Source organism: Squalius cephalus (genome assembly GCF_949319135.1).
Source record: "Squalius cephalus genome assembly, chromosome: 1".
NCBI classification, from domain to species: domain Eukaryota; kingdom Metazoa; phylum Chordata; class Actinopteri; order Cypriniformes; family Leuciscidae; genus Squalius; species Squalius cephalus.
In genome coordinates, this window is record NC_137122.1 from 56,177,192 (window position 1) to 56,204,837 (window position 27,646).

The 27,646-nt window shown below is 36.1% G+C and overlaps 1 protein-coding gene across 1 annotated transcript in view; it reads left to right on the forward strand.

Moving 5' to 3' along the window:
* Positions 1–27,646, forward strand: part of mgat5b (alpha-1,6-mannosylglycoprotein 6-beta-N-acetylglucosaminyltransferase B) — a 122,759-nt gene that overhangs the window by 47,161 nt on the left and 47,952 nt on the right. The window contains exons 6-8 of the mRNA XM_079866191.1: positions 4,799–4,966; positions 8,055–8,219; positions 14,283–14,452. Coding sequence (XP_079722317.1) covers positions 4,799–4,966; positions 8,055–8,219; positions 14,283–14,452 — 503 coding nt within the window. The remainder of the gene's footprint in view (positions 1–4,798; positions 4,967–8,054; positions 8,220–14,282; positions 14,453–27,646) is intronic.

Below are 27,646 nucleotides of genomic sequence, written 5' to 3' on the forward strand. Positions count from 1 at the left end.
CTAGTGGAAGCGTTTGGTACTGCAGCCAAACAAAATCTTACTGAAAGCTCAATTTTGAGATGTCAGACTCAAATTTGGAGCACAACTTGTTTAGATGTACAGTATGGCTTTGATTCTCCTGCAGTTTTAGAGTAAAACGTGATTTTGAAAATATATATTTCATATAAAAATTTAAATAATATGTTTGAGCATTTTTTATAACAATGCACGTAAATTTCTGTTACTTTTTTTAAGTTAACTTTTTAAAACTTTTTTCACCTCAGCAATAATCTATCAAGTGTCGTCTTTGAAAAGAGATCAAACTTAAGTCTGTGCTCTAAAGCATTCAAGATTTACGACAGTTTAAGTTGTCTATGCTAAAAAAGTGAAATGGATTATAAATACAGCGTAAATAATAATTTAGTATAAAAAAATCCCCTAAAAATACAAAATATGAAATAAAAAACATACAAACTAAAATATAGTATGTTCATTTCATTGACAAAAAATAAATAAAACATTCTGTCATTTTTGACTGTCACGCGAAGAGCACCAGAGGGTTAATTTTATATTGCTAGTAGAATAATAACAAATATATTGTGAATACTGGAGACATCAGCCAAATGTGCCATGTAACCAGACGAGTTTCTCTGTCCTTTCAGACCAATGCAAATATTCAGCACAAAAAAAAAAAAAAAAAAAAGATATTGAAAGAAACAATGCACATTGTTTGTGGTGAACATCCCGAATGAGAGCATTTGTTGGCACTAATGCACTGAAACCAGCATTGAAGCCAAAAGCACATGTAGCTGCTGTTGTCTTCGTATAAGCCTGAACATTACTTATAAAATAACATTTTCGCAGTTCATGAACTCTTTAGTTTCCATGAAACAGATGCGTAACCTCTGATAAGCAAGGTGCCTACATAAAATATTCAGCACGAATTTACACTTTTGCCCTGCATGACACATGGTTCATCCTCATAAATATTTCCCCGCTTATTGCACATATTTACACCTACCTGCATCAACATTCTTTCACCACATATATCACATTTGCATCTTTTCCACTTTTCAGTAAATTGATTTTTATGAAATATAGGGCTGTCAACATGTTAAAATAATTATGATGGCTTTAATGATTTGTATTGTAGGTAATGCACATGGGGGAATTTACTAAGAATGAATTGCTCCTGCCGAAAGCTGTTTATTTGCATGTTCTGTCTGCGCTGCTTTAGCCCCCGATCCACTAAATTAATTATGCAGATCAGGCAACGGCACAAACACACCCACAAAATCTGTGCTGAACGCAGTTTGCACAGTACGGTTGAGATCTCAGGACCGCAGTGCTGTATTGCGGAGAGCACAGCAGATCTGACATATCTCACATGGAGCATGGCATTTTGTGAATAAAGCACACACTATAATGAGCCTAATTATGTGCACGCCATATAACCATGACTTAAATTATATATTTTTTAAGAAGTCTGTTCACCAGGGCTGCAGCTGTTTGACCAAAAAATGAAGTAAAATTTGTGATATCGTGAAATATTATTACAATTCAAAACATTATTTCGATAATCCACTTTAGACATCTAAGTCTAAGTTACTTTGCTACTACATGTCAACAAACTCTCATTAGAGTATTAATAGACTATTCGGGTTAGTAGAATAAGTTGACATGTAGTTGCAAAGTTAGTTAGTAGAATGTCTGTTGGAGGAGCATCAAAATAAAATCTTAGCAGATATTAAGCAGACAGTCTACTAACAATCTGAGAGTTAGTTGACATGTAGTTACAAAGTTATGTATAGTTAGTTACCAAAAATCTTATTGATCACAAATTTTTGAACATTATGAAATCTGCAATAATTAAATAATACATCAAATAGAGTTTATGGACTTAATATTACTTAATTTACTAATGTTTTTGCTGCTGACCTTCAATTATTAACTCTTTTCCTGCCATTGACGGAATTATACGGCTTTCCTTGCTTTCATTGCTATATGGTAGGCGGCGCTATTACACATCTGTTGAAAGAGAACAGAATCTCCGGATTAAAACACAGGCAAAAAAGAAGCAGAAACAAGTGATAAAAGCATTGCTTATTTATGTTGTAGTCTTTGAAAAAACAACAACAACAACATGAATTTTGCAGCTTTTTATTCAAAATGTTGCTTTTAAATGAAATTTACCCACATGAAGCTAGAATTTTTTTTTTTTTTTTTTAAATCAGAGACTCTGTTCTTTCGTTAGATATATTGCCTGTTCAGATATCCATACAACAAAATATTCTGGGGTCATGAAACTTTTGTGAAAACTATCAAAAATGCTGGCAACTTTTAAAAAACAAACGGTTGCAGGCAAAGATTTAAAGTGTTAGTTCATCCAAAAATGAAAATTCTGTCATTACTTATTTAACCTCATGTCGTTCCAAACCTGTAAGACCTTTGTTCATCTTCAGAACATAAATGAAGATATTTTTGATGAAATCAGAGAGGTATTTCATCAAAAACCAAGAGGTACAGCCATGTAGCAATGTCACTGCAACTTTCGAGGCATTAAGATGAAGACTGAACCCAACATGTAAATAAGACCCTTTGACCTGAACTGAAATGCTCTATCAGTTCCAGTTCCTGAACAATGCCAAGATCCCCATGCAGAGAATGCCAGTACTGGTAAAATAAACAATTTGAATGCCGTTTAAGTTGCTTTGGATAAAAGTGTGTAGCGAAATCCGCTCAAATGAGGGGAATTATAATTAATAATTAATAATCAGCAATTAATCATACTGGTTAGGAGCCATTATTACCTACACATTTTAAATCACCCAAAAAGGGAATACATAGCCTGTATATTTGTATCTCTGTATATAGATAATTAACCACAACGAATTATAATTAATTATAAATATACAGATAGGCTATAGATCAAATTTAAGAATAACCTACAAAATTAATTCCACATCGAATAATCCGTCCGTCCGCCGAACCGACCATACGATCTTCTTATCAACTCTCAAGGAGTATTATTATTCTTATAAACTCTCAAGAAAAGCTATTCTTCTGGCCATGAAGCATAACCTTCTTGTTCTATAAGATTACTAACCTGTAGGTTAATCAAAATGTAAAGCTTGTAGCTTAAGATCACACATTTAAGAGGCTTTGATCGATGAGCAGCAGACAGAGACAATCAAGCGTATAATGGGTTTTGAAACTATAAACATACAACTACATTTAATCAAAGAATATATATATATATATATATGAACAGAATAACGAAAGTAAATAAAGAAAGAAAGAGCAGATCAAGAATGGCAAACTATCACAAACAGTTAACCTTTGAGAACCAGCAAAGAATCAAATCACCTTAAGCAGGGGCAGACAACCTTAAACTCAGTTTAAGTCCGTTTTACTCGTAGGTAGGAATGAATGATCACGAGACTAAAACGAGGCAAGATGTAAAACAAAACGCTGAGAGAGGACGGACTTAGGTAGACAAAACAAACTTGAAGAAAACAAAAGCTTGAAGAAGCGAAACAAAAAGTGACGAAAACATGAAGAGAGCGAACATGAAGAAGAGAGCTGATCTTGTGATCAGTGATCTTCAAAGTGTGAAGATGTCACACCCTCTGGAGGTGTGTAAGCCAATAAGAAGTGTGTTCCTTTGGAGGGAAATTTCTTTATGACCCATTGTTCGAGCAGGCCTCTGAACATGTAATTTGATTGGATGTTTAACACAAGAATCTTTGTAATACTAATGCGTCATAAAGTTAGCAAAATGTGATGTAAATTAACAAATGGGGGACAAAGATTGGAGTTTATAGAGACCAAACATGCCACACATATGATTTTGGTAAACCATAGTATGTAAAAAAGTTAATTTTTTACATTAATCCCAAAAGTTTACAAGAATACAAAGGCCAAACCACATAGAAGGAAAATCATTAGATGAGAAAATTAGATATGTGTTTAGATATATCTATTTCTCAAATGGTTATATATATATATATATATATATATATATATATATATATATATATATATATATATATATATAGGATATATAGGATTAACATGGCTTATTTAAAATCCTCAACAAGAATTGAGTGAGCTGTCACAGCCCTCTGCAAATTCCTTTTGGGGTCGTAAAACTCGTATCAGTCTCAAAGGGGTCCTGTAACAGGACACCGCGTTCTGCTAGAGATACATTCTTATTCTTTAAAATAAGCACTTAGAGTTCAACTAACACAACTAGGAAGTCATAACTAGGTTAATATAAGGGGGAAAACATGCATTCATACAGGAATATATCATATACATTTCAGAATTATTTATTTTCTGAGTTAGATACAAAGGACGTTTGTGTGTGTGTATTGGGCATCTCGGAGAGGGCTTTTCCTGGCCACCTGGACTTGGAGTACCATGAGAGGGGGGTTTGAAATTGATAGTGATCTATGTGAAGCCCACGACGAGCTTCGGAGGTGTTCCTGTTCAATTTCTACAAAGTCACAAACGTGTCATAAGTAGCAATTCAGTCCAGACTCATCGGCGCTAAGCTGTGATTTACATGAAACGAGTCAAATAGGTTAAAAGCTTTCTGAATCTTAAAATGACAAGTCATCGTGATTTGATCCAGACGCTACAAGTGTCTGCAAAATACAATGTAAATGTAATTCCAAACCTGAGTTATTCATGAAAACTAATCATTTGATGGGTCCCGTCATGCTTGGTTTGGGCATCACACCTCTGTCCTCTCACTGTGAAATGTCAAAATAATGCCAACCTACAGTTAACTGTTATTCATCTCTTAATGTTCAAGTGGATGAGAGCCAGGTGGACTTCAGACCCTTGCTACACCTTTTATGGAGTGGATGGCTCCGACTGCTCTTTCCTCATCTACCTTAGTGAAGTCGAGTGGTTCTGCCCCCCGCTGGCCGGGAGGAATCAAAGCATCCACCCCACAACCAGCAGCCCCCCTAAAAGACAGGTGAGTGCCAATATTTACAATACTGAGCTCACTGAAACAGAGAAGGTGATTGTGAGTTATTGTGGCTAATCTGAAGTTTATAAGGATATTTTCTTTAACCTAATGAGTTGACTACATAGGCACTATTGCAGGTCTCTTTTGTCCCAAAAAAAAAAAAAAAAAAAATCCAGAAAAGTTTGATGGATGAAGCAATCATAAATACACTACTCTTCAAAAGTTAGAAAGAGTTTTTTTTTTAAGAAATGAATTTTTTATTAAAAGTGACAGTAAAGATTTATGTAAACATGTTTCATGGTTTCCACAAACAAATATGAAGCAGCTCTGTTTTCAACATTGATAATAATCAGAAATGTTTCTTGAGCATCACAAATTTGACTGATTTCTGAAGAATTATGACACATAGTAATGCTGCATTCACGCCGTCGTAATTACCGTAGACTCCGGAGGACATTATATTCGGAGCTGTTCACATCCTCAGACTGGGAATTATGCGTTTCTATGGCACCACTATCAACGGATAAATAAATCTGCAGCGGTCAGGTTCAAGTCGAGCTCTCAAACAATTTCCATCTTACAAGCTGTAATTACGAGCTCTACGAGGACGTGGATGCTCTTCACAAGTTGAAATCATGTAATTGCGGTAATTACGACATGGCGTGAACGCACCTTGATGATGCTCTGAATCACAGGAATAAATTACATTTTAAAATGTATTCAAATAGAAAACAGTTATTTTAAATTATAATAATATGTTGGGTAGCAATTTATTTTACAGCCCTGTCCCCCGTGTGAATCTTATGTTCTTATTACAGCAATTTTCAATAACTGGGTAAAAACCCTGAACCTACCCCTATATCTAACCTTAACCCTTATCGTTACCTTACATTACCAGTACTTTCTTAGGTAAGTACACCGTAAGTGAACGTTCTGTAAAATAGCCATGCATTTGTTTTTTGTTTTTTGTTTTTTTTTGGAGGCTGAAGTAGCACTTTGTTGGATTAGCAATATGTTACCATTAAGCTCTTTTCTCCATTGTGTGTTGAGTCCCCCGCATTCCCCATGACGCACAGGTTGCTACCTATGCAGCGCTCCAAATCAGTCATTTATGAGGTTTAATTTCAGTTAGGATTCTGCCTTGGTAGGCTGTAGAAAGCAAGGAAGCTCAGTGGGTTTTCTGCTGTGTGTGCAGCGTGCAGATCTCACCTGGTTAGTAGATACTCTCACAGTGTCATTTCAAGTGAAATAATTCCAGCTGTTTGACACTTATTCACAACATCACTGAACCCTGCCAAGACTGAAATGAGATATTGTTGTTTTTTTTAAAGTTTTCTTTCCCCTAGAGCTTAAAATACTGAAGCATTTTCCTGTCTAGCATAATTACCTCTTTAAATTCCACACAGCTTTTACAAGCATACGCCTGAACTCTTATGCCACTATCTGGCATTTTAAAATGACAGTTCTTTCATTTGTAAAATCCTGCTTAACCTCAGCCTCATGCAGCATGACCACTCGCCGTCCATTAATCTATGTTGTGTTTAAGCATTGGGTTGATTTGCTTTTGAGCTTTTGATGGCTAATCACTGGATTTTCCAGGTTAGTGGCATCAAATCTTTGAAAGATATTCAGAGTTTGTTTGAGTCATTTAGTAAGTATAGTATATATCCAAGAGAAGAACTGCAAAACACTGTATAGGCTACCCTTGTAAAATAAAGTGCACATAATTGTATTATTTGTGCATTTGTAGTGTTCTTCAACTATTTATTTTCTAAAACTATTCATGACATAACAGGCCACTTAAGTGTACTTAAAGAGAGTTCACTTTCATGACTGTTTCTCATTAAAGGCCCACTGAAGTGCCTTGGAACGCACAGCTTTGTGTGATGCATTGACGTAATTTCCACTGAAACAGGAAGTTAAGGCGGGACATATTGGATGGCTCCTCCCCCTTTTCAAATAGCCAATAGCGTTTAGTTTACCTCACAGACTGCAAGTCGTACTTGACAGCAACATGTAAGCGAAACCGAGCGCTGATAATACGTTGGATTCAATAGTAGAGGTGTGAATAAATTCTAGCCGTTTCATTCTTAACCAACGTACAGTTGGAAAACGGAATAAAACTGGAGCGTTTGAGGAACCGAACACACATCTCCAACCATATTGCTCCGTGACGTGTCAACGGTCGCTTTGGCCAGGTGGTATTTATAGCATAGGGGGCGGAGCTTTAGATTCTAGAGAGCATTTGATTGGACAGAAGATGTGATGAAAAGTTGAAGTCCACGGTGATGTCATACAAATTTGTGATACATTTGAGCGGAAGTGAGAGACTGTAAGTTTTCTTCTAAAACCTAAATCTCCTAAAAGTGAATTTTGCTATTGTTTTGGAACACATCAGCTTATTCATAACCTTAAGGCTAACATATTCATATTAAGAGCTAAAAAGCTTAAATTTTGATTTCAGGGGTTCTTGAAGTAAACTTTTAAAAGTGCACTTTGTAATTTCAAATTAAAAGTTTTACCGTGAAGTACAATTTAAATAATTATGTTTTATTAATCATTTGTTGTTCCTTAAATAACACTTATTTTGATGTATTGATTAACATACTTGAGCATATGTAACTGTAGTGTGTAGTACATTTAAAGTTGATATAATTGTACTAAATATTAGCTTCATTACAAATATATTTAAAAATACATGGCATACAAGTTTCAATAGAAATGACAAGGTATATTTTAGTTTTTCATAAAAGCTTGTCAGTGCATTCATCAGTACACTTAAATTATGAAATTATTACATATAAAGATGTACTTAAGTCCTACTTGAGTGGATCTCTCTAAAGTTCAGCATTTAATGTAAATTCAAACTATAATACATTTTCATTTAATTGCAATTAAAATGCCATTGAGTGTCACTTAAGCATTAATTTAAAGTATTTTATTTCAGTAACAAGTACTCATTTAAAATTATGCTAAAGTGTGCTTCTAAAGTGCAACTGTATATTTTTTTTCTGACTTTAGTGCTTTTGTATGGACATACATTTCGTCTGTACACTTCTTTGCCTGTTCTTTCTAACCTTTTCTCTTTCCATAGGCATTTTTCCGCTCCGACCTGTCTCTACTGTTGGAACGAGTCGGCTCAGGCAAAGAGTCCTTAAGCTTCATGAGAAGACGTATGCGCAGACTGTCTGCACAGTGGGCTGTAGCTGCACGAAGACTCGAGGAGCGCCTGCGCGGTCAGTACAGAGAGCAGAAGAGGGTGAGCTGTCACACACTGTCTAAAGAAGCTCAATTAAAGGCTCTATAATGAGGTTTCCTTGTAGAACAATGACTTCGTTAGCACTATTCAGATGGGATTTGTTTTCGAAGTGACATTTTAGTTTTGATTATTAACAGAGGATCATGTATTGATTTGAATGCAATTGGGATTTCAAACCACAAGTTTAGCTGTAGATATGGTGTTTGATGAAGGTCAAAATAAATGAGATGCGCTAAAAATAAATTATAAACCAATCACAGCTGTTCCTGAACCGGGATTAGATCTCTCAGAGTTAGAGGAAAATTTAAATTTTTATAGAGGTTGTATGAGAAAAACACAGCTGCGTTTGATTTGGATGGTATTAAAATCAGAAAATACGTCTGCAAAACACAAATTTACCTAGCCTCCTCAGGAAAAGCTAGTCTCGCATGAATAGGAACATTTGTTATGAAGATTATAAACAGTAATGTTTGTACCATTTCCTTTCAAGAGAATCTGTTACAAATAAGCCGATACAAACTGATTATTTTCATTTTCTGTCCCGAAGCCAAGCCTGAAAACAACTGTATATTAAATTAAATCAATCTCACTGTGAGATACAACCCCGATACACACTCTCAATTCTGTCAGAGAAAAATGGTTTTCTGTAAAGAGTTTGACTGTGACAATGACAAAGCTGTTTACTGTAGATGAAGAATGCTGCTTATGAGTTTGACTGGGAAAAGTATAAGATAATTGCAGGTGCTTGTGAAACTGATTGCAATGGCTGGTTGCACACATTTCCCATGTGCTAGTTTTTAATTATGGTCTCTTTGTCTATTTTGTCTTCACGTTCGCTTTCTCAGCGTTCCATTTCCGTTTGGTTGGTGCACTTTCGATGTGCCCTATTGAGTCATTTAACATCCTTTCAACAGTCTTGGTTGAATCTGCCTTCTATTAATTGATATGGATTACCAACTGTCTGTGTTTACCATGTGTATAGGAAATTTAATTATTTTGCCTCAGAATTGATTCTAATTAATGATATTGGTTCCTTAACAACTCTTTTTTTTTTTTTCACAGTAAACTATTTAGTACTTTTAAGGAAGCCCAAATAATAACCTAACTGTAAACTAGATACAATACAACAATATTTCTGGTATACATATACCAAATTAAATATTATATATTAATAAAAGAACCATTTATTATGACAGAGCGTGTTTTTTGTTACAGATTATTATAAGGTGATGTTGTTATAGTGTAATTACAGTAATGAGTAATATTTAACTACATATACTTATAGGGTTAAGGTCAAGTCTTGGGTTAGCTTGTAGTTTTAGTGTTAATGACATTATATATGATATAACATCTATATTTATAGTTCATGGTTAGAGATTTAAAGTTTATTTAGGTTAGAAAGTCAGGGATTAGAAACATCACAAGCAACTTGAATATACTACAAATACAATTAATTAATGTCAAAAAGTGATGCATGAAATTTATGGATGAAAACATTTCATTTCAGAAAGATAGAGAAAATAAAGTGGCTGAAGTTTCTGTGCAGCACATCAAAACGCGAATTGATTGTGCGCTTGACCTCTACTCCATGGTCATATATCACTTTATCAGCTTTTAATTTTCACTGAGAGTGGTCTCACTGGAAAACCACAAATAGAGAAATTGCGAGAATGTATTGCATGTAATGTAGCTTATTCCATTATTTGGTGTCAGTGTTCACAACAACAACAAAAAGGTAACTAAAATCAAACTAAAAAGGTCACAATCTCCAACTAGATGTGTAAAAATGTCATTTTTGATGTTGGCTTGACAAAACCCTGTCTGAAAATGCCTGAAAAGTCTGAAGTCAGATAAAGAATTAAGATATGCAGTAAATAAAGTGTTTCTAACATGTTTTTACACATTGCCAACATATTGTAACCCATCTAGCATGATTTAGCATGTTTCTAGCATGATTTAGCATGTTTTGCCATGTTTCCATGTTGTTAACATGATTTAGCACGCTGTTAACATGTGGGCATTTTGCAGTAATGTTGCTCGCATGTTTCCAGCATGTTTTAGTTTGTTGCTAACATGTATTTAACCGGTTACTACCATGTTTTTTTTTTTTTAGGTGCAATACAAGATGTTACCTTGTTTTAAGTTGCTAGCTTGTTTTGACATATTGCTAGGATGGTTATTCATGTGGCTAACATGTTTTAGCATGTGGCTACTGTAAAACTCAACAAGTTAAGCTAACTCATTTCATTTGATGAACCACCGATTACCTCAATTCAATTAATTGAAGTTAAAACAACAATAGTTATGCGTAGGCTACTTATTCTCATAACTTATTTAGTCCGCTAAAATAAGGATATTTCTTAAAACACATTCAAACTTTACATTGCATTCAAATACTTTATAAAGTGTGAACTTCAATATATTGAGTAAAACCACTGAAATTACAAATTTTAATGAACTTAAATGAGTGATACAAACTTTTAATGAGCGATTGTAGTTATTTGCTAGCTCACAACAGCACACAAGTCAAACTCAAAAAGTTAAGCTAACTCATTAATTTTGAGGATTACCAAACCAATTAATTAATTTATTTAAGTTTAGAAGCCAATATTTAGGAGTATTCTGAACTTATTTAATTTGAGTTTACTAAAAGAAGATATACATTGCAGTTTTTTAAGTGATCAATTAAGTGATTAAGTTAGTGATGATTGAGCATTACTGATGAACACCTCCTGTTAACAAGCAGAATAACTGAAGGAAAGAGAAACAACAAGAAAAGAAAAAAGATAAACACAAGCATTACAACTGACTTCCATCCACATCCTTAGATGAAATCAACTGAAGATAAAAGAAAACATTAAATATTTCAAGATATTAGCAGAGGAGGATTAAAGAGCTCCATATACAGCATTGACATCTTCACTTCTTACACACTTTATTTCTGTCATACGTCTACAGCAGTTGTTATTGAGAATTATCAGAGGTTTAGATGTTGATGTTTTATTAAAAATGTTTTGTTTGAAGTCACCATTATGGAGATCAGTGTTTGCTTTAGTTGGACTCTTGACCCTTGAGATTAAATTTAGTCTTTCTTGTTTATTATAAAAAATATGTTTAAAAAACAAATTTACTGTTACAATGAGAACAGGTGACATTTGTTACTGATGGTGACAACATCATAATGAAGTGGCCTGGTTTACTGATTATAATTCGAAATATTTCAGTGTTTTTGCGTGTTCACACTGCAGCGAGAGAACTCCGCCTGACCATCTCGGACTCCGCACAATGCTTCTCGATGCTCGGGTTTTGAGTGGTGTATTGACCGCAGTTCTCTCACTGCAGACACAGCATAAGAAATATGTTGGTGAGTGAAGATGCTCTGAAGCATTGCCAGATAAAATGAATAAAATAGACGGAGAAGTGGAATAAAAAAAGCTCACCCGAAGCAGTGTGGCCACGCAAAACAATAACCAAAAATGGCAAGCCAACCTACATATACACTGGTCATGTGTGTCTTTAATCTGATGCACAAACAAATACATATTCTGAAGTAATAGTAGAAAATTATAGACTTTTGAGAATGTGAGGAGAGTTTGTGAAGCTAAAACACTATCAGGCCATTTCTTGTTTAAAAAAAAGTGTAATTTGTAGTTTATCAACCTTCTAAGAAATGAATGTTACACACATATATTTCAGACATGTCAGTCTGTCAGCATCGCAAGGGAGGCCATGCAACGATTTCATACATTTGCACCATGCAAACAATGGTTCTGAAATGGACAAAAAAAAAATCTCGGATAAGAGCTTCATAAATCATTCTGAAATACCTTGAAATATTTGAGAGCTGCATTACTCATCTATGGTACATCCAGTGACATTCATTCAATAAACCATCCAGAAGAAGATAGAAGTCCATCCTAATTATCCGTAAATTAACTGTTTTCCCCTAAAAAAAAAAAACAAACAAAAAAAAATACACTTAATGTCTTTCTACACACAGCACTGGAAAATGTTAGCATCTGTGAGGTGTATACAATTTTGGAAAGAGCTGTTTTTTTTTTTTTTTTTACATATGAAATATGATTTTAGAAAGACAAGTTGTTGTCTAATATAACTCCCAGGTCTTTATCTGTAGAGGATGAAGTAACAGTAAATCCTTCTAAATGCAAATTGTATTCAAAGAGATTCTGTGTACAGGTTTTTGGTCCAATAATATCTCAGTCTTATCCGAATTTAATTGAAGAAAAGTACTTGTCATCAAATATTTTATATCTTTAACACACTCTGTCAACTTGGATAATTTAAAGATTTTATTTGGTCATGATGAACTGAGTATCATAGGCATAACAGTGGAAACTAATTCCATGTTTTCTTATAATATTACCAAGTGGCAGCATTTATATTGAAAATAGCAGAGGGTCTAACACAGATCCCTGCGGCACTCCGTAATTTACTGACATTATCTTAGATGTTTCCCCATCGTTACTATTTTGTCTGTTTAAACAGACAAAATAGTAACGATCTGATCTAAACTTAATGCCTGTTATTAATAATAATAGCCTTCTTCATTCATTGTCACTGTAATTAACAAAGTGTTATTGGTTAATTAGCTCATATGTAAAGAGTTAGATAATGTTTTGTTAACAACGTATTCACTTCACACAGTTATCACTTTAGATTAGGTCACGGAAAATGGGAAAATGACATTAAGTGAGTGCTTTAAACCAAACTTTATTGGACAGTAATTGCATTATTATTATGAGTTAATTAATAATAACCCAAATAACCACTTAAAAATAAACAAACAAACAAACAAATAAATGACAATATGAGTTACATACAAATACTCATAAGATCACATTGTTGAAATAGATGAGTAGGGATTAGTGGTTGATTTAGGGAAAGAATATACAGTTTGTAGAGTATAAAACTCATTTCTATGGAAAGTCCCTATTAAACATGGAAATGCAGCATACTGTTAATAACATTTACTGTTATTAAGTTAACAAAACATTATCTAACTCTTTACATATGAGCTAATTATAGTGACAATGAAGAACTCACTATTTGTCTATAGTCTTTTAATTAAGTAATTAACTATAAACTAATAGTTTACAAATAATTTTTTAAGTACTTTATTACACAATATGTGTTATAAAGTGTTACCAAAAACTTGGCTTCTGCACACTTCTTTAGTGGAATATTTTATTTAATTGTTTTGTGTTTTTTTTTTTTTTTTTGTCTGTCTATCTGTTTATCTATTTATTTCTTCTTTGTATCTGAAAGACAGAGAAACATAGAGCTCATGCTGGGAAAACGACTTAGCAGTGGATGCTTTTATTGTCTCTTATGTAGGTTTCTTTTACAAGCTATTTAGTTGATAAGTGAATTCAGATGTTTTTTTTAGTCAAGGGCAAATACTTTCAACCTTGTATGGAGACTTGAAATAAAGGTTGGATCCAAATCATAAAGATCTTTTGATCATGCCTTAGTTAGAAAAGCCCTGATGTGTTCGACTGCCTTCAGTCTACCTTGTATCTCCTATATTAGATGTATAAAATGACAAACAAACAAACAAGCACATTACAAAAATGAAACCACAGTCTGGTACACATCTCGAGTATAATGACATCTCTGAAATGGTTATGTATGAAATATGTACAGTATGAATTGTGTTCATGTAAAAAGGTTCATATTATTTTAATATATATTTTATAGTACATAGATATGTATCCTTAATAGTGATGTACCAAACCAAACTGACCCAATTGCAAGCTGAATTGTGAGATTTCTAATTTGTGGATTACTGTTGTGGACTTCAGCTTTATGGAAGTTTATCCCTTTTTTTTATCCTTCTTCAGACATATTGACTTAATCTTGATATGTAGCTTTTTTGGCTTTTTTTAACAGTTCATTAAAAAAAATTGCTTATTTTGGCGATTCTAGTAGGTTATCCTGGTATCCTCTGCTTACAGAAAATGTGCACAGTAGACATACTATTCTGCAGAAATAGTACTATGAGTAATATATCATTCTGAACATAGCATCTCATCCCTCTTTCAGATCCTGGTGCATGTGGGCTTTCTAACAGAGGAATCCGGTGATGTCTTCAGTCCAAAAGTGCTGAAAGGTGGGCCACTTGGAGAGATGGTCCAATGGGCAGACATCCTCACCACCCTTCATGTGCTGGGACACAACCTCAAGATTTCACTCTCAGTCAAAGAACTGCAGGGGTGAGTCGTGTCTCCAGTCATGTTACCTCATCAATATTCATAAGCCAACCGTCGCCTTGGTACTATTTATTATTTGATGACCTGTGCAGATGCACTTTAGTTGCAGTGTTTTGATGGTGACATTGAGATCTGCTCAGATACAATTGTGAACTTTTCTTTGTAAAGTAGGCCTATGTTAAATTCGCTCGATTTTCTGAAAATCACATTCTGACTCTTTGGCCATCAGGTCCTGCCGCTGTGGGAATTAGCTAATTATCTAAACAAGTTGTTTACACTTTATTTTGATGGTCCCCTTTAGATAGTATGTTGAATATACATAACATTGTGCCTACATGTCAACTAACTCTCATTAAAGTATCACTTGAGTATTTGTAGATTTTTAGGGTGAAAAACAAAAGGTGCTCCTTCAAATTCCTGCATTCAATGCTAAAGAGTATATTTCAGCACTATGGACAGCTCCATTATGCACACAGCAATCTGGCAGTGTTTGCTCGAGTTTAACGAAAAATATGTCTGGAAGATGTGAAATCTCTTCATTTTGTACTTGCCTTGGATGCTCTAGGATTATTAGAGCTGAAAAGAAGGCTATTATAAAATACCCCAGGAGTGACACCTGCCTGAATGTGTGCATGTAATCAGTCAGGCTTTGTCAAATAGTTGACAAGAAAGCAGTAAGTGTTCACAGTAAACGTGTAAACATGTAAATGAGCTCACAACAGGAAAAAAGGTTCTGGTGATGGCTTTGATAAATGACAGGAAGGAAAAAAAAGGTAATGTCGAACATTGAAATTTACTGTCTCTCCTAGTGAATTTAAATTAGCTGAAAAACTGAAGCGCCGTGACAGCAGGTTTCTGTCTCGGTTCATGCTGGACAACAAGTTTGACCTTCTCCTGGGCAAAGCTGTACTTTTTTTTTTGATGTAACATACAGATGTGAAACTTTACATGGAAAGCATAGCCCCAAACCATACATTGTTATTTTTTTCTGTGGACTACTATTTTATGTGAAAAAGACCCATTGTCCCCATAGAAAAAAACAATTATGACTATTTTAATTATTAGGGGTGTCAGGGGGTCAGAGTTCAATACATTTACATGCACATGCAAATGGAAACAGCGAGAACCGAGCTAAAACACACTGAAACTAAACATTACTGTTACACATACGTCACATGGTGCAAAATGCGTTAACATTTTAAGAGGAACACTATGCAAACATACTTGTTTATATCATTTGAAAGAGGTACAGCAGCAGGGAAGATGCATGGACATTAATTTGCGTTATATTTCCTACACCAACACATTTAAGCATAAGTGGGCTTAAAAGCTTACCCATTTTTCAGCAGATTTACATCACAAATTACTGATAGTCATGAACTAAATATGATTTCAATGACAATAACCAGTACTAATATTCATTAGTAACTCATTTTTCGCACCATCGGTTACACACACATTCAAACCTTGACGATATTCCTGTTCTTTTCACCAGTTCATTGAATCAGTGATTTGTTGAGTCAAGAGCAGTTGCAATTGTATCAGTCCAATTTGAGAATAAATCGCTCTGTGTTATACTGTATGTGAACCAATTCAGCAGGTTCACTGGAAAGAATCAATTCGTCCAAGACTTCGCTATCCGATCTCAGTATAGGGTTGCTGTATATTCAGGTCGAAATAACAAGGAACGACATGTTTTTATGGAATGTAGCGGAGTAAAAAATACGATATTATGCTTTGGAATGAAGTGAAGTAAAATTTTACACAATAAAACTACACTGATAAAGTACACATACCTGAAAAATGTAATGAAGTTGAAGTACTGTTTTCACGATACATTGGATCTTTGGATCCAAGATTAAAAATAAATATGAAATCCAATCACAAGGCTTAACATGGTTCCTGTCATTGCAAAGACATGCACATTTTCTGGTAATCTTTGGCTGGGCTTCGTAGGGCAGCAGACGGGGTCAAAGTTGAAATTGTTTGAATGCCATGTTACGATGCTTGACTGAAAACATGACGCTGGAGGTAATGTTGTAATTGATGGTTTGCTCTACAGTTTAATGCACTGAGACATCTTGAATCGAATCATGCGAAAGGCCTTCACACAAGCGCCTGCCAGTCTCTGTGCAACAGACAGTTCCATCAGTCCTTTGAAAGATCACGCCATCCTCACTTCACCTTCTAAAGTTCAGCTTTTGGCTTTTGCCAATCTCGCTAACTGTCAAACCTGAAATGTGTGAAAATTGCCTTCAGTTACAGTTTTTGTTGAACTTGAAGACATTCTTCTTTAATCTGGTTTGTCAGAACATGCAAGGATGCTGGAGTCACTTCTCTTGCTGATCCGAATCTCTGTCAGACTTCAGCGTGCTGCTTTGAAGTCAGATGAAATGCAATTTCAATAGTTTTTTCATGAGGAGGGAAAAATAATTCTGATATGTCTATAAATTGGCAAGTGAAATCACGAAACATCTACAGTATGCGAGAGCCAAAACACACTTTAAAAAGTCTTTGCATTCTAGTAGAGTCATTTTAAGAAACTGCATGTATTTCTCTGTTGCTCAAAACATTTCTCTGCTCAGATTCACTCGAGTGAATTATTATCATTATTATTATTATTATTATTATTTAAATAAATGGTTCCTCATCTCTTGCATTTACTTAGCTGGGACCTGGGCCATATAGGGACCAAAATATCACATAGGCTGCGTTCCAAAACCCAGTAAGCCTTCTAAGGCAGCATCCTATCTAAAACTAAAATAGACCTTCATAAGACTCACAAGTGATTTCAAAAGAGTTTGTTATGCAATGCAATGCCAAATACCCTTTCAACGAATATCAGTTCACTCGACGACCATATTTACGATGACTATTTTGAGCATGCGAGACCAATTCATATCTCAAAAACAAAACATGTTGCCAAATTACAAATTGGCAACAATATACTGACCTATAATGTTATTTTTTTTTATGCAGAATTTACTGACAAGCATTTATGATAAACTAAAACATGCTTTAATATTATTTATATTGAAACTTGTATGCCACGTATTTAAATATATTTGCAATGATGAAGTTTAAAATAAATGTAAAATATATTAACTTTAAATGCAATATTGGAAACACACTACATTACATGTGCATTAGTATGCTAGTCAACACATTAAAACAAGGGCACTTCTTGTCATTGATTTAAAATGACTTTTTTTTTAAAGTGTACTTAAGTGTGTTAAGAAACATTCATGGAAGTGTCTCTCTTTAAGGGCACTCACATGGCCTTTCATTTAATTTATATTATATTATCTGCAAGTCCAGTTTTTAAAATGTACTTGTAGGATTTGAAGTACACTACAAGTGCACAATTAATACAATTAAATGTACTTCTTTTTCAAAATGGTAAGAATAGATGGACACATTTTAGGTAAAATAGTCAGAAAGGCAATTCTCCTGCTATATCCTCTTTTTTTTTCTTTGTTTCTTTACAGAGCAGGATACAGTACATTCTGAGATTGTCTTCTCCACAAATGATACATGCAATTCTGCCTCAAAACATCACCTCTATATTTGTCTCTATGGAATATTTCAGAAAAGCCCAGCATGTCCTGATTCTAGCTTCATGTCCTCTGACTCTCTGAAATTATGAGACACACACACTCACCCTCTCTGATGAGTCCCACTAAGGCAACATGCTCTGATTGGCTTCCCCTCTTGACTGCATACCCCGTGTCTCTTCTCTGTAGGGAACAGACAGATGCCTGTTCTCCAGCTGTTGCAGAGGTTTATGATACTCTCTCGTCCACAGCAGCTGCTGTCCCTCTATTCTCATCTTTATTCCTGCTGGCTGAATGCTGTCAGTGTCAAAGCAGAGCACAGATACACAGCAAATACATGAAACTCTGATGATTCCTGTCAAAAGCCCAGCACACGCTACAAGAAAGAAGCTTGTCATCCTTTCATGTTTTAAGATGTCATGTAGCTGCCCGTTTCAGCACAGGTCAATTCTCACCGCAGTTATGAAAATGTTATTTTTTTAAATAAAAGTATGCATGGAAACCTGTGGAATGAGATTATATTAGTTTCATTATATTATAACGGGTTCAAATGATTTGAGTGTTAAAGTTTGCAAATGCATGCTGCAATCCATAATTGTACACAAAAAAAATGCACAAATATATACACTTTTAAAGCTGCCAATCCTGTACATTACGCAAATACATAAGTCATTTAGTGTTAGTCATTTTATGCACAAATAAATTCAGAGCTGTTTTCATTTGTACTCTACATCTTAATATATGGAAATGTGCTTTTGCATTTTTAATAGTTTTTAAAAAAAATATTTTAGGTCACAATTTAGATGGGAGAACACATGTACACTATTAAAGGGTTAGTTCACCTAAAAATGGGAATTATCCTATAATTTACTCACCCTCATGGTGTCCGGTAACGGCCGTAAATCGAGTCTAGTTCCTGGGAAAAGAGTTACCTCTGTTTACCTCTAGTTACCTCTGACATGACGTATTGATGAACGCAGAAGAGCAGAGGATAGAGCAAAATAAAACACTGGTCATGAATTAGAAAACAGGAAATTTGAAAAGAGAAATGTTGGAGGAGCTTGAGTTTGTTGCCCAGCCCTATTTGTTTAAACCGTAAGAGGCGTTTACTCTCACCTGAGCTTACGCTACTCCTACATCCTACGTCATGCGTTGGGTCAGAGGTCACTCTTTCGCTGGAACTTGACGCGCGTACGACCGTTACCAAAAGCCAATGATTATAGTTTATAAAGTAATAAATATGGATATTTTTCTTACAAAAACACATTGCCTTAATTAACCCCCTAGAGCTGTATGGATGACTTTTATGATGGATGGATGTGCTTTTTTGGGCTTAAAAATCTAAGGACCAATCACTCACATTATAAAGCTATAATGTGAGCCAGGATATTTTTTAATATAACTCAGATTGTGTTTGATTCAAAAAAGACAGTCATATACACCTGGATGGCTTGAGGGTGAGTAAATTATGGGATAATTTAGATTTTTGGGTGAACTATCCCTTTAAAGCTACAATATGTAATTTTTTCCGCCGCTAGGGGTCGCTAATCTCCTCCAATAACAAAGGCATACAGTAGGTTGATGACGCAGTGATAAGCGTAATGATGGGACTTGCTGTCATGCTGATGGATCTAATAATGTTTATAGATGAGTGAAAATATTCATGTTTTTAACATGACTGTGGTATGAAGCAGGGCGCGATTTGCTAATGAGAGACAGATATCAGCACCACACGCGAGTCCCGCGGATATAAAGGAATTAGGACATTTCATTCTACCGAACTACCCGCAAGTGCTGAATTAATCTTGTGAGGTAATGCAGCGCTGTTTCATTTGGTTTAACGTTACACTATCATACTAAACAGCAAGTGTGTTGAAAGTTATAATGTTATTCTATGTGTTAGTTTGTTTGCTATATGAGACTAGCAGTAAGCTAGATCAACATTAGAATAACATACTGATCATATTCTAACATTTCATCATGTTGAGCTATATAACATTTGCTCACCTGTCTAATAAAGTACGTGCAAGAGCGGCGTCTCTGTCAAGTCGTGACTCGTGAAGCTCTGTCAAGTCCAAGTTAGCTCTCATGAAGCTCTCGGCATCTCGGAAACGCCACGCGGAGATTGATCCTTGTTTTAGTTCTCCTTTTACCCCACTTTCTGCTTGCCATGGTAAATAATGTTTGAACGGAACAACAACAGCGCGCCGCTAGACGTTACACACTACGCAGTTGTCCACGTCTGTCGCCATGGTTACTATGGCAGTACAAGCGGAAACCAGGGATAACGCGGATATTGGACAGGCAACAAGTGAACAGGGATGGGCACTTTTTCAAATTGTGAATTTTTATTTTAATTCTGAATTTTCTAATTCTTGGAAACATTTAGGATAATGGAAGTACACAATTGAAAGAAATATAGGTCCCAGTTTATATTAAGTGGCTTTAAGTATTATGTACTTACATCGAAAAATAAGTACAATGTACTTATTGTGTGGATGTTGTATTGTAAAACACTTTTGCTGCTATTGAGGTGTGATACTGGTAAGGTTAGGGTCAGATGTGGTGGTATTGGTAGGTTTAAGGGTTGGTTAAAGTGTAAGGGAAGGGTCAACAGTGTAATTACAAATGTACAAATGTAAATTACAGCTGTAATTACATGCATGTATTTTTAAAATATAAGTACAATGTAAAAACATGTATGTACACAAAAAGTCTATTGTATCAAATTATTAATTTCAATGTAAGTACATAGTACTTAAAGCCACTTAATATAAAGTGGGACCGAAATACTGTATAGAACAGGGGTTCCCAAACTTTTCCATTCCAGGACCTACCTAGACAAGAATAATCTATCTCAAGACCCACCAAAATATAAAATAATTTTAAAGCATGAATGTGGGGTGGGAGGCGTTAGTTCTCTTTGGAGCAGTTTTTTTTCCTTGTTATAGTATGAATGACAAGTTTAATTGCAATACAAACTTTTGGCACATTATCAAAAATTGAGAGCCTAACAGCCTAATAATGGCTGTTGAAATAATGTGAAGAATACTGAGTAGTTTTTGTCTGCTGCCTCAACTGATTTACCAGACATGGCAGAACAAATTTAAAGAAATTAAAAAAGATTAAGTAAGCTTAATCATAACCAAAGGTTTGATATGACAAAAATCAGAATATAAAAAAATATAATAGACTAATAATTTTATTTGACAGTAGGCCCAGGACCTAGAATTTCAATACTAATATTTATGCTGCGAGTGTTGTTCAGCGTAGAAAATGCTTTCGTGCTCGTGTGTGTACATGTGAAATACTTTTTATATATAGGCTATATTTTTTGCGTTGTAGCAAAATGCATGCAAGGGAACGCAAACAACGCACTCTTAAGACGACCATATCTCTGAAAGACAACAGTGCTGTGTTGAACAGACGACAGAGAAATCAGTGCGATTTGTTTCATGAAGCGCGTGCTTGCGACATGTTGTGTTAACAATTTCAGCGTCTCAGAGCGGCGCGGTTCATTAAGCGGTTCTGTGCGCATTATTAACAAGAAGAAACTCGTTTACTCCAATCACTGCTCTGCATTCTGCATGAGATCGCATTACACCGGATAATTCAAATGTCACGAAAGGCTGATTCAGGTCTCCGCTGTGTTTCCCAAAAGCATCGAGAGCTTAGCTGATCGTAGAGACCATAAGTGGCAACGGTTTTACGATCTACTTGGGCATACGATGCTTTTGGGAAACGCAGCGCCTTTCGTGACATTTGAATTCTCCTGTGTAATGCGATCTCATAGCGATTTCTATTTAACGTTGGTACATCGTGCAAAATGTTTGTGTGTGTGTCATTCATGAAACGTAAATTTAGCTGCAGCCAATAGTGACTGCGCGACCCACCTCTTCCCAATCTGCGACCCACAAATGGGTCGCGACCCACAGTTTGAAAACCCCTAGTATAGAACACTATGCAATTGGTTTTTAGAGATTTTGATACAAAATTCTTACATATTGTACCTTTAACTATGATGTTTGCCTATAAACTTAAACCTAATTACTGCTTATTGATATTTAGTAAGGTAGTTGTTAAGTTTAGGTATTTGTTCAGATTAAGGGATGTAGAATATGGTCATGCAGAAAAAGGCATTCATATGTGCTTTATAAGTACTAAAAAACGGCTAATATCCTAGTAATATGCATGCTAATAAGCAACAAGTTAATAGTGAGAACTGGTCCCCAAACTAAAGTGTTAGCCATTTTTATAAATCAGTGTTAAATAATAGTCATTCTGTGACAATTCCCAGATATGCAGTAATCATTGACACACTGACAGTGAGGGTGGATGGTGTGTGAGATTCTGAGTTTATCAGCGTCAGACCGCGTCGTGTTTCACACGAGCATCAGTCCACCTCTCCGTAAATCTAAAAATCCTTTCCGTAATAAATGTGAATCATTTGTGAAACAATTTCCATATTTGTGAATCATTGCACATAAACATTTCAAAGGTGTCAGCGATTGACTGAAAGCTTGTCGTTCTTTCAACATCGTGTGAGAGCACCGTATTTTTGCTCCATGCATACAAACACCTGTGACCTATGTGTGGCATAAAGTATTTGAAGAACCTGTCAAAAAGGAAAGGTCACATGGCATCATGAATAATTATAAGACAGTGCCCTCACATAGGACAAGGCTGTGCAGCCTCATGAATAATTATGAGACTCTGCTGACATAGGCAAGCACACACTATATACATTCTTTGATTTTGCCTCTGTTCGTTTCAAAATGCACTGCATTTGATACATTTTCATAATCTCTGGCCAGTTGTGTAGCTTAACCAATAACGTTAGGAACTCCAGGAGTATTACAGCACTACATCAACAATACAGCTACTCACTAACCTGCAACAATACAGTGGCTGAACGCCCATATATGTCATATGTGAATGCCCCATTAAAGGTTTAATGGCAATGTGGGACTGTGTTATAGACATAATTTTGTGAATGACATGGAGTCCCGGGCATCTGCGGAGAACAGGTTCTGCTAGAGGGAGGGCAGAACAGCTTGCAGACACAGTTTGTCACACAAGCCGTCAGATGCCAAAGGTGAGAAAAGAGGCAAAGACAGATGTCACGTCCCATCAGGGATCTCCTGTACAAAAGACTGGTAATTATTCAGCATCAGTATAAGCTAGAGAGAAACAAAATTAAGATTAATGCAGTGCTAATGTCATCTATTACATTTCATTCTGTCTTAGAATGTGAAGCAGACTCACACTGGTGTCTATCTGATCTTTATTCCTGTTAGCACTCTTCCTTCTGTCATCCTGAAGGGAAAATGAGCCAGTGGAAGGCATAAATGGGGTCTCTGCCGTGAGGGGACAGCAGTTTAAAAACTGTCGTTCACTACACTTTGAATTAGAGAAGCATATGTCTGCACTGCGGCATCATCGGTTGTGCATTTCAAATCACCACTGTCTTTCACTGTGAGGAATGTTAATGATGTGCATAATTTAAAGCAATAGTTCAGCAGGAAACAAAAATTATGTCATCATTTACTTACCCTAATGCCGCTCCGAACTGGCATGACTTTCTTCTGCTGAATCAAAACACCAGATATATATAAAAACAACAACAAAAAAAAAAAAATACTTGAATCAAAAAAATTTTTTTAGATAGATATATCATTTGAAGGTTTAGGATCAGTAAGATTTTTAAATAATTGTTTTTGAAAGAAGTCTCTTATACTCACCAAGGCTACATTTATTTGATGTAAAAACAGTCATATTGTGAAATATTTCAATTTAAAAGCAGTTTTTAATCTGTTTTAATATCTGTCAAATGTAATTTATTCCTGTGATGGCAAATTTTCAGCATCATTACTCCAGTCTTCAGTGTCAAATGATCCTTCAGAAATCATTCTAATATGCTGTTTCCTTTCAAAAGCTACTCTCAATTCTGCATATTCATACGCTACCGGAACATTCTTTGTTCAACCGATTGAGAAGCAACCAAGCTTAATTTACCTCTGACGATGACGTCATTAGAATGCACACTTCGTGAGAAGCTATAAATAGACGTGAAACAGGTGCGCCTTCAGGTTTCTTTGTCTTCAGAGACAGCATTGTGCCTGTGCGTGTGCTTCCTCTCTATCTGTACACTTTGTTAGAGTTTGAGTTGTCAATGTGCAGAATTTCTGAGTGTGAAAGGGAAAAAAAAGTTGATTGGCTTGTGAGTTGATCTGGCTGAGGAGCAGGAGACTGGTCCTTCCCTTTCTCTCGTTCTCTTTCCAGATTGGGAAGTTCTTTTGAGAGCGCCACCTCCGAGCGCTCCTCCCACGGTAATAAAGTGCACGAGGAGTTACTCGAGGTGGTGACTCGTGAAGTCCCCAGGTTATGGATAGACTGGCCACAGGAACAAGAGGCTCCCAAGCGCTCAAAGTTAGAGGACAGCTTTCTGTCCAGTGTCCAAGGGGAGTGGCCTGAACGACGGCCTTTCCCCTTTTTCAAGGCTCTCCATGATGAGTTAAATCCCTATCCATAACCAAACCACATTCATCGTGTGTCTTTGTGTCCCCGACTTATTTGACTATTGTGGGTGTAAGGGCACATGGTTGATGCCTCAGGTGGAAGAGACACTTGTGGGCTGTCTCTCCCCTGGGAGCTCATCGACATTGAAAAAGCCAGCGCTCCCCATCAAACCATGCAGAACAACATCCACACCGGTGGGGAAAGCGTTTCAATCAGCGGGTCATTCTGATGCTACTCTGCACACTATGGTGGTGTTACAGGCAAACCTGGCTGACCTGCTGAAGGATTTGAGCATTAGCGGGAGCATAGACGAGGAGGCCATTCAATGTCGGCTTTGGTCTCCACAGAGAGGCATCTGTGGCTAAACCTCACGGGCATCAAGAACAGGGACAAAGTGTTCCTACTTGATGCCCCGTCTTGCCTTTCAGACTGTTCGGCGATTCTGTGAACACAGTCATCAGCAGGTTCTAGGAGGTGAAGAGGCATGAGGAAGCCTTCGTCAAATGTCTTCCCTGTCGTGCTCAAGGGGGCTTATGGGCTTCCAGCTGATGTAGTACAGACTATTCTGAGTGCCAGGGCCCCCTCCACTAGAAGAATGTATGCCCTTAAATTGTGTTCTTTGAAAGGTGGTGTACTGCACGCCGTGCATTCCCAGTTCACTGACAGATTGTTTTAGTGTTGGAGTTTCTGCAGGAAAAGTTGTCAACAGGCACATGTCCTGCGACTCTCGGATTATTTGTGGCCACCATATCAGCTTGGAACGCCCTGATTGATGGGCCTCCAGTGCGGAAACACCCTCTGATCGCCCGCTTCATTCGTGGAGCTAGGCGGCTGAGGCCTCCCATGAGTGAAGGTCTCTTCGTAGGATCTAGCCATAGTCCTTGAGGGGCTGGTCGAGACCCCTTTTGAGCCACTAGAGTCAGCGCCTGTCAAGCTTCTGACTCTAAAGATTTATTTTTTTTTCTAAAGAGAATTGGGGAGAGTTATGTCTGAGACCTCTTCAATAGTTGTGTGGACACACTACACAACCTTGAGGGGTCCAGACACTTCCCAGTGCGGCCGCATTGGAATTCGGAAATTGGAAAACGAGAGGAGCTTTTGAAAGGGAGCGTCTCATTAGACAAAGTGATAACCTGAAGGCGCACCTGTTGCACGTCTATTTATAGCCTCTCGCGAGCGTGCATTCCAATAACGCTATCGTCAGAGTTTATTTAAGCCAAGTTCTTGCCGTGTTTGACACACATGCTTCACAACCGATCAAACAAATGATGTTCCCGTAGCGTATGAGTAAGCAGCATCTCGTTATTGCTTTTTCAGGGAACAGGTTTACAGTCATTACAGTAATTTGGTCAAGAAATATTTCTGATTATTATCAATGTTGAAAACAGTTGTGCTGATTTATATTATTTTGGAAACCATGATACATTTTCTTTGATGAAAAGAACATAAAAACATTTAATTTATTTGAAATATAAATCGTTTGTATCATTATACATGACTTTACTGTCACTTTTGATAAATTGAATGTGTCCTTGCTGAATAAAAGTATAGATTTCTTGACAAAAATCTTACTGGCCTCAAACTTTTGAACTGTAGTGTATTTTTTTATGTACAATAAAAGTAGACAAAAATGAGGAAAAAGTCACTTTTACTGTACTTAACATATTGTTACCATATTGTGTGATATCAAGTTATGTTTTGTCTTTAGAAGGCTTGGAATATAGTATAGAATTTTGACTCTTTTGTGCTTTTATGTTGTTGTTGTTTTTTTGTTTTGTTTTTTCAGAGCTTGATATCCCCAGTCTCCATCCACTTTCATTATAAGAAAAATAGCTGCCAAGACTGTCTCCCTTGTGATCATGCAGAAAGCCATGTGGGTGTAAAATGATGAAAGAATTTAGAATTTTCTAGGTGCGCTATCCATTCTACGAAGAGGATTTACCTTATTCCTGATATGCAGTATGTACTGTATCAAGCATCACCCCTTGTTTATAGGTTGCCGACTGTGAACACATATCAGACGGTTTGTCCTTTGTGTTTATACCTCCTATAGTTGGTCAGGGCTCTCATTATCTTACCCTAGTCAGTATTAAAGGTGCCAGCCTATGTTGCGCAGATTTTCTTTGAATACGTTCTCGAAACACTAAAGAGGATTTTTTTTTTGTGTGCATTAGCTGTATTTTTAGTGCCACAGGGCACTAACACTCTTTCTTTCTCCCTTTATCACTGTACTTTTGTTCCAATGCTTTGAAGCTGTATCTAGAGCAGCAGCACTCCAGTTGAAAACAGCGTTAGGTGCCTAATCAAGATAACGGTGATATGATACACTGCACAAATTCGCTAAGACACATGAGCCCTTTTATGGGCACAAAGCATGTTGTTATATTATCAACTGCCTGTAAGCATATGAATGCTGTCCTATCACAGAATTATGTATTATGGGACTTGGAAGACAAATCTGTGCCCTGTGGTACAAAGAACGGATTTCCATTACTAAAGCTGTTCAGTAGAGAAATATTCAGCAGATGAACAGTTTATGTATGCCGCTTATGGCACACAAGGCACTGAAGATGTCAGTTATTACTGAAATAATAACAATCTTATAGCTTACAGGCCTGATTCACTTTACAATGTTATGCTTTAAAGGGGTCATGTCATACATTTATTTTTCCAGGAGTACTGCTTTAAAGATTTTCTGCACCAAACATTGTATTTTAATTTTTGGATTGTTTCACCCTCTTTCTGATTCTTATAATTAAATGGGCATTTTTTGTTTTCAAGACTTCTATGCAAACTACTTCTTCTCATGTGAAATTAATAACAGCATTTTTTGCCACTATCATACAGGTGATGGTTTGCTGGCAGGTCCAACAAAGTTTGCATTGATCTATTCTTCAATAAAAAAAAAAAATTGCAACCATCTTAGACTTCAGGTCCGTTCACCACGGGCTCCATCAAGAATGGCCCTTTATATGCATAATATACTGTAGACGTAATGCGTGACATATGCTCGCTAAACAAATGAGAACATATACATCACACCACTGTGAGCATGTGTGCAAGGTGTTTTTGAATGTTTTTTGAAGCATGTTTTTTTTTTTTTTTTTTTTTTTTTCTGTTGATT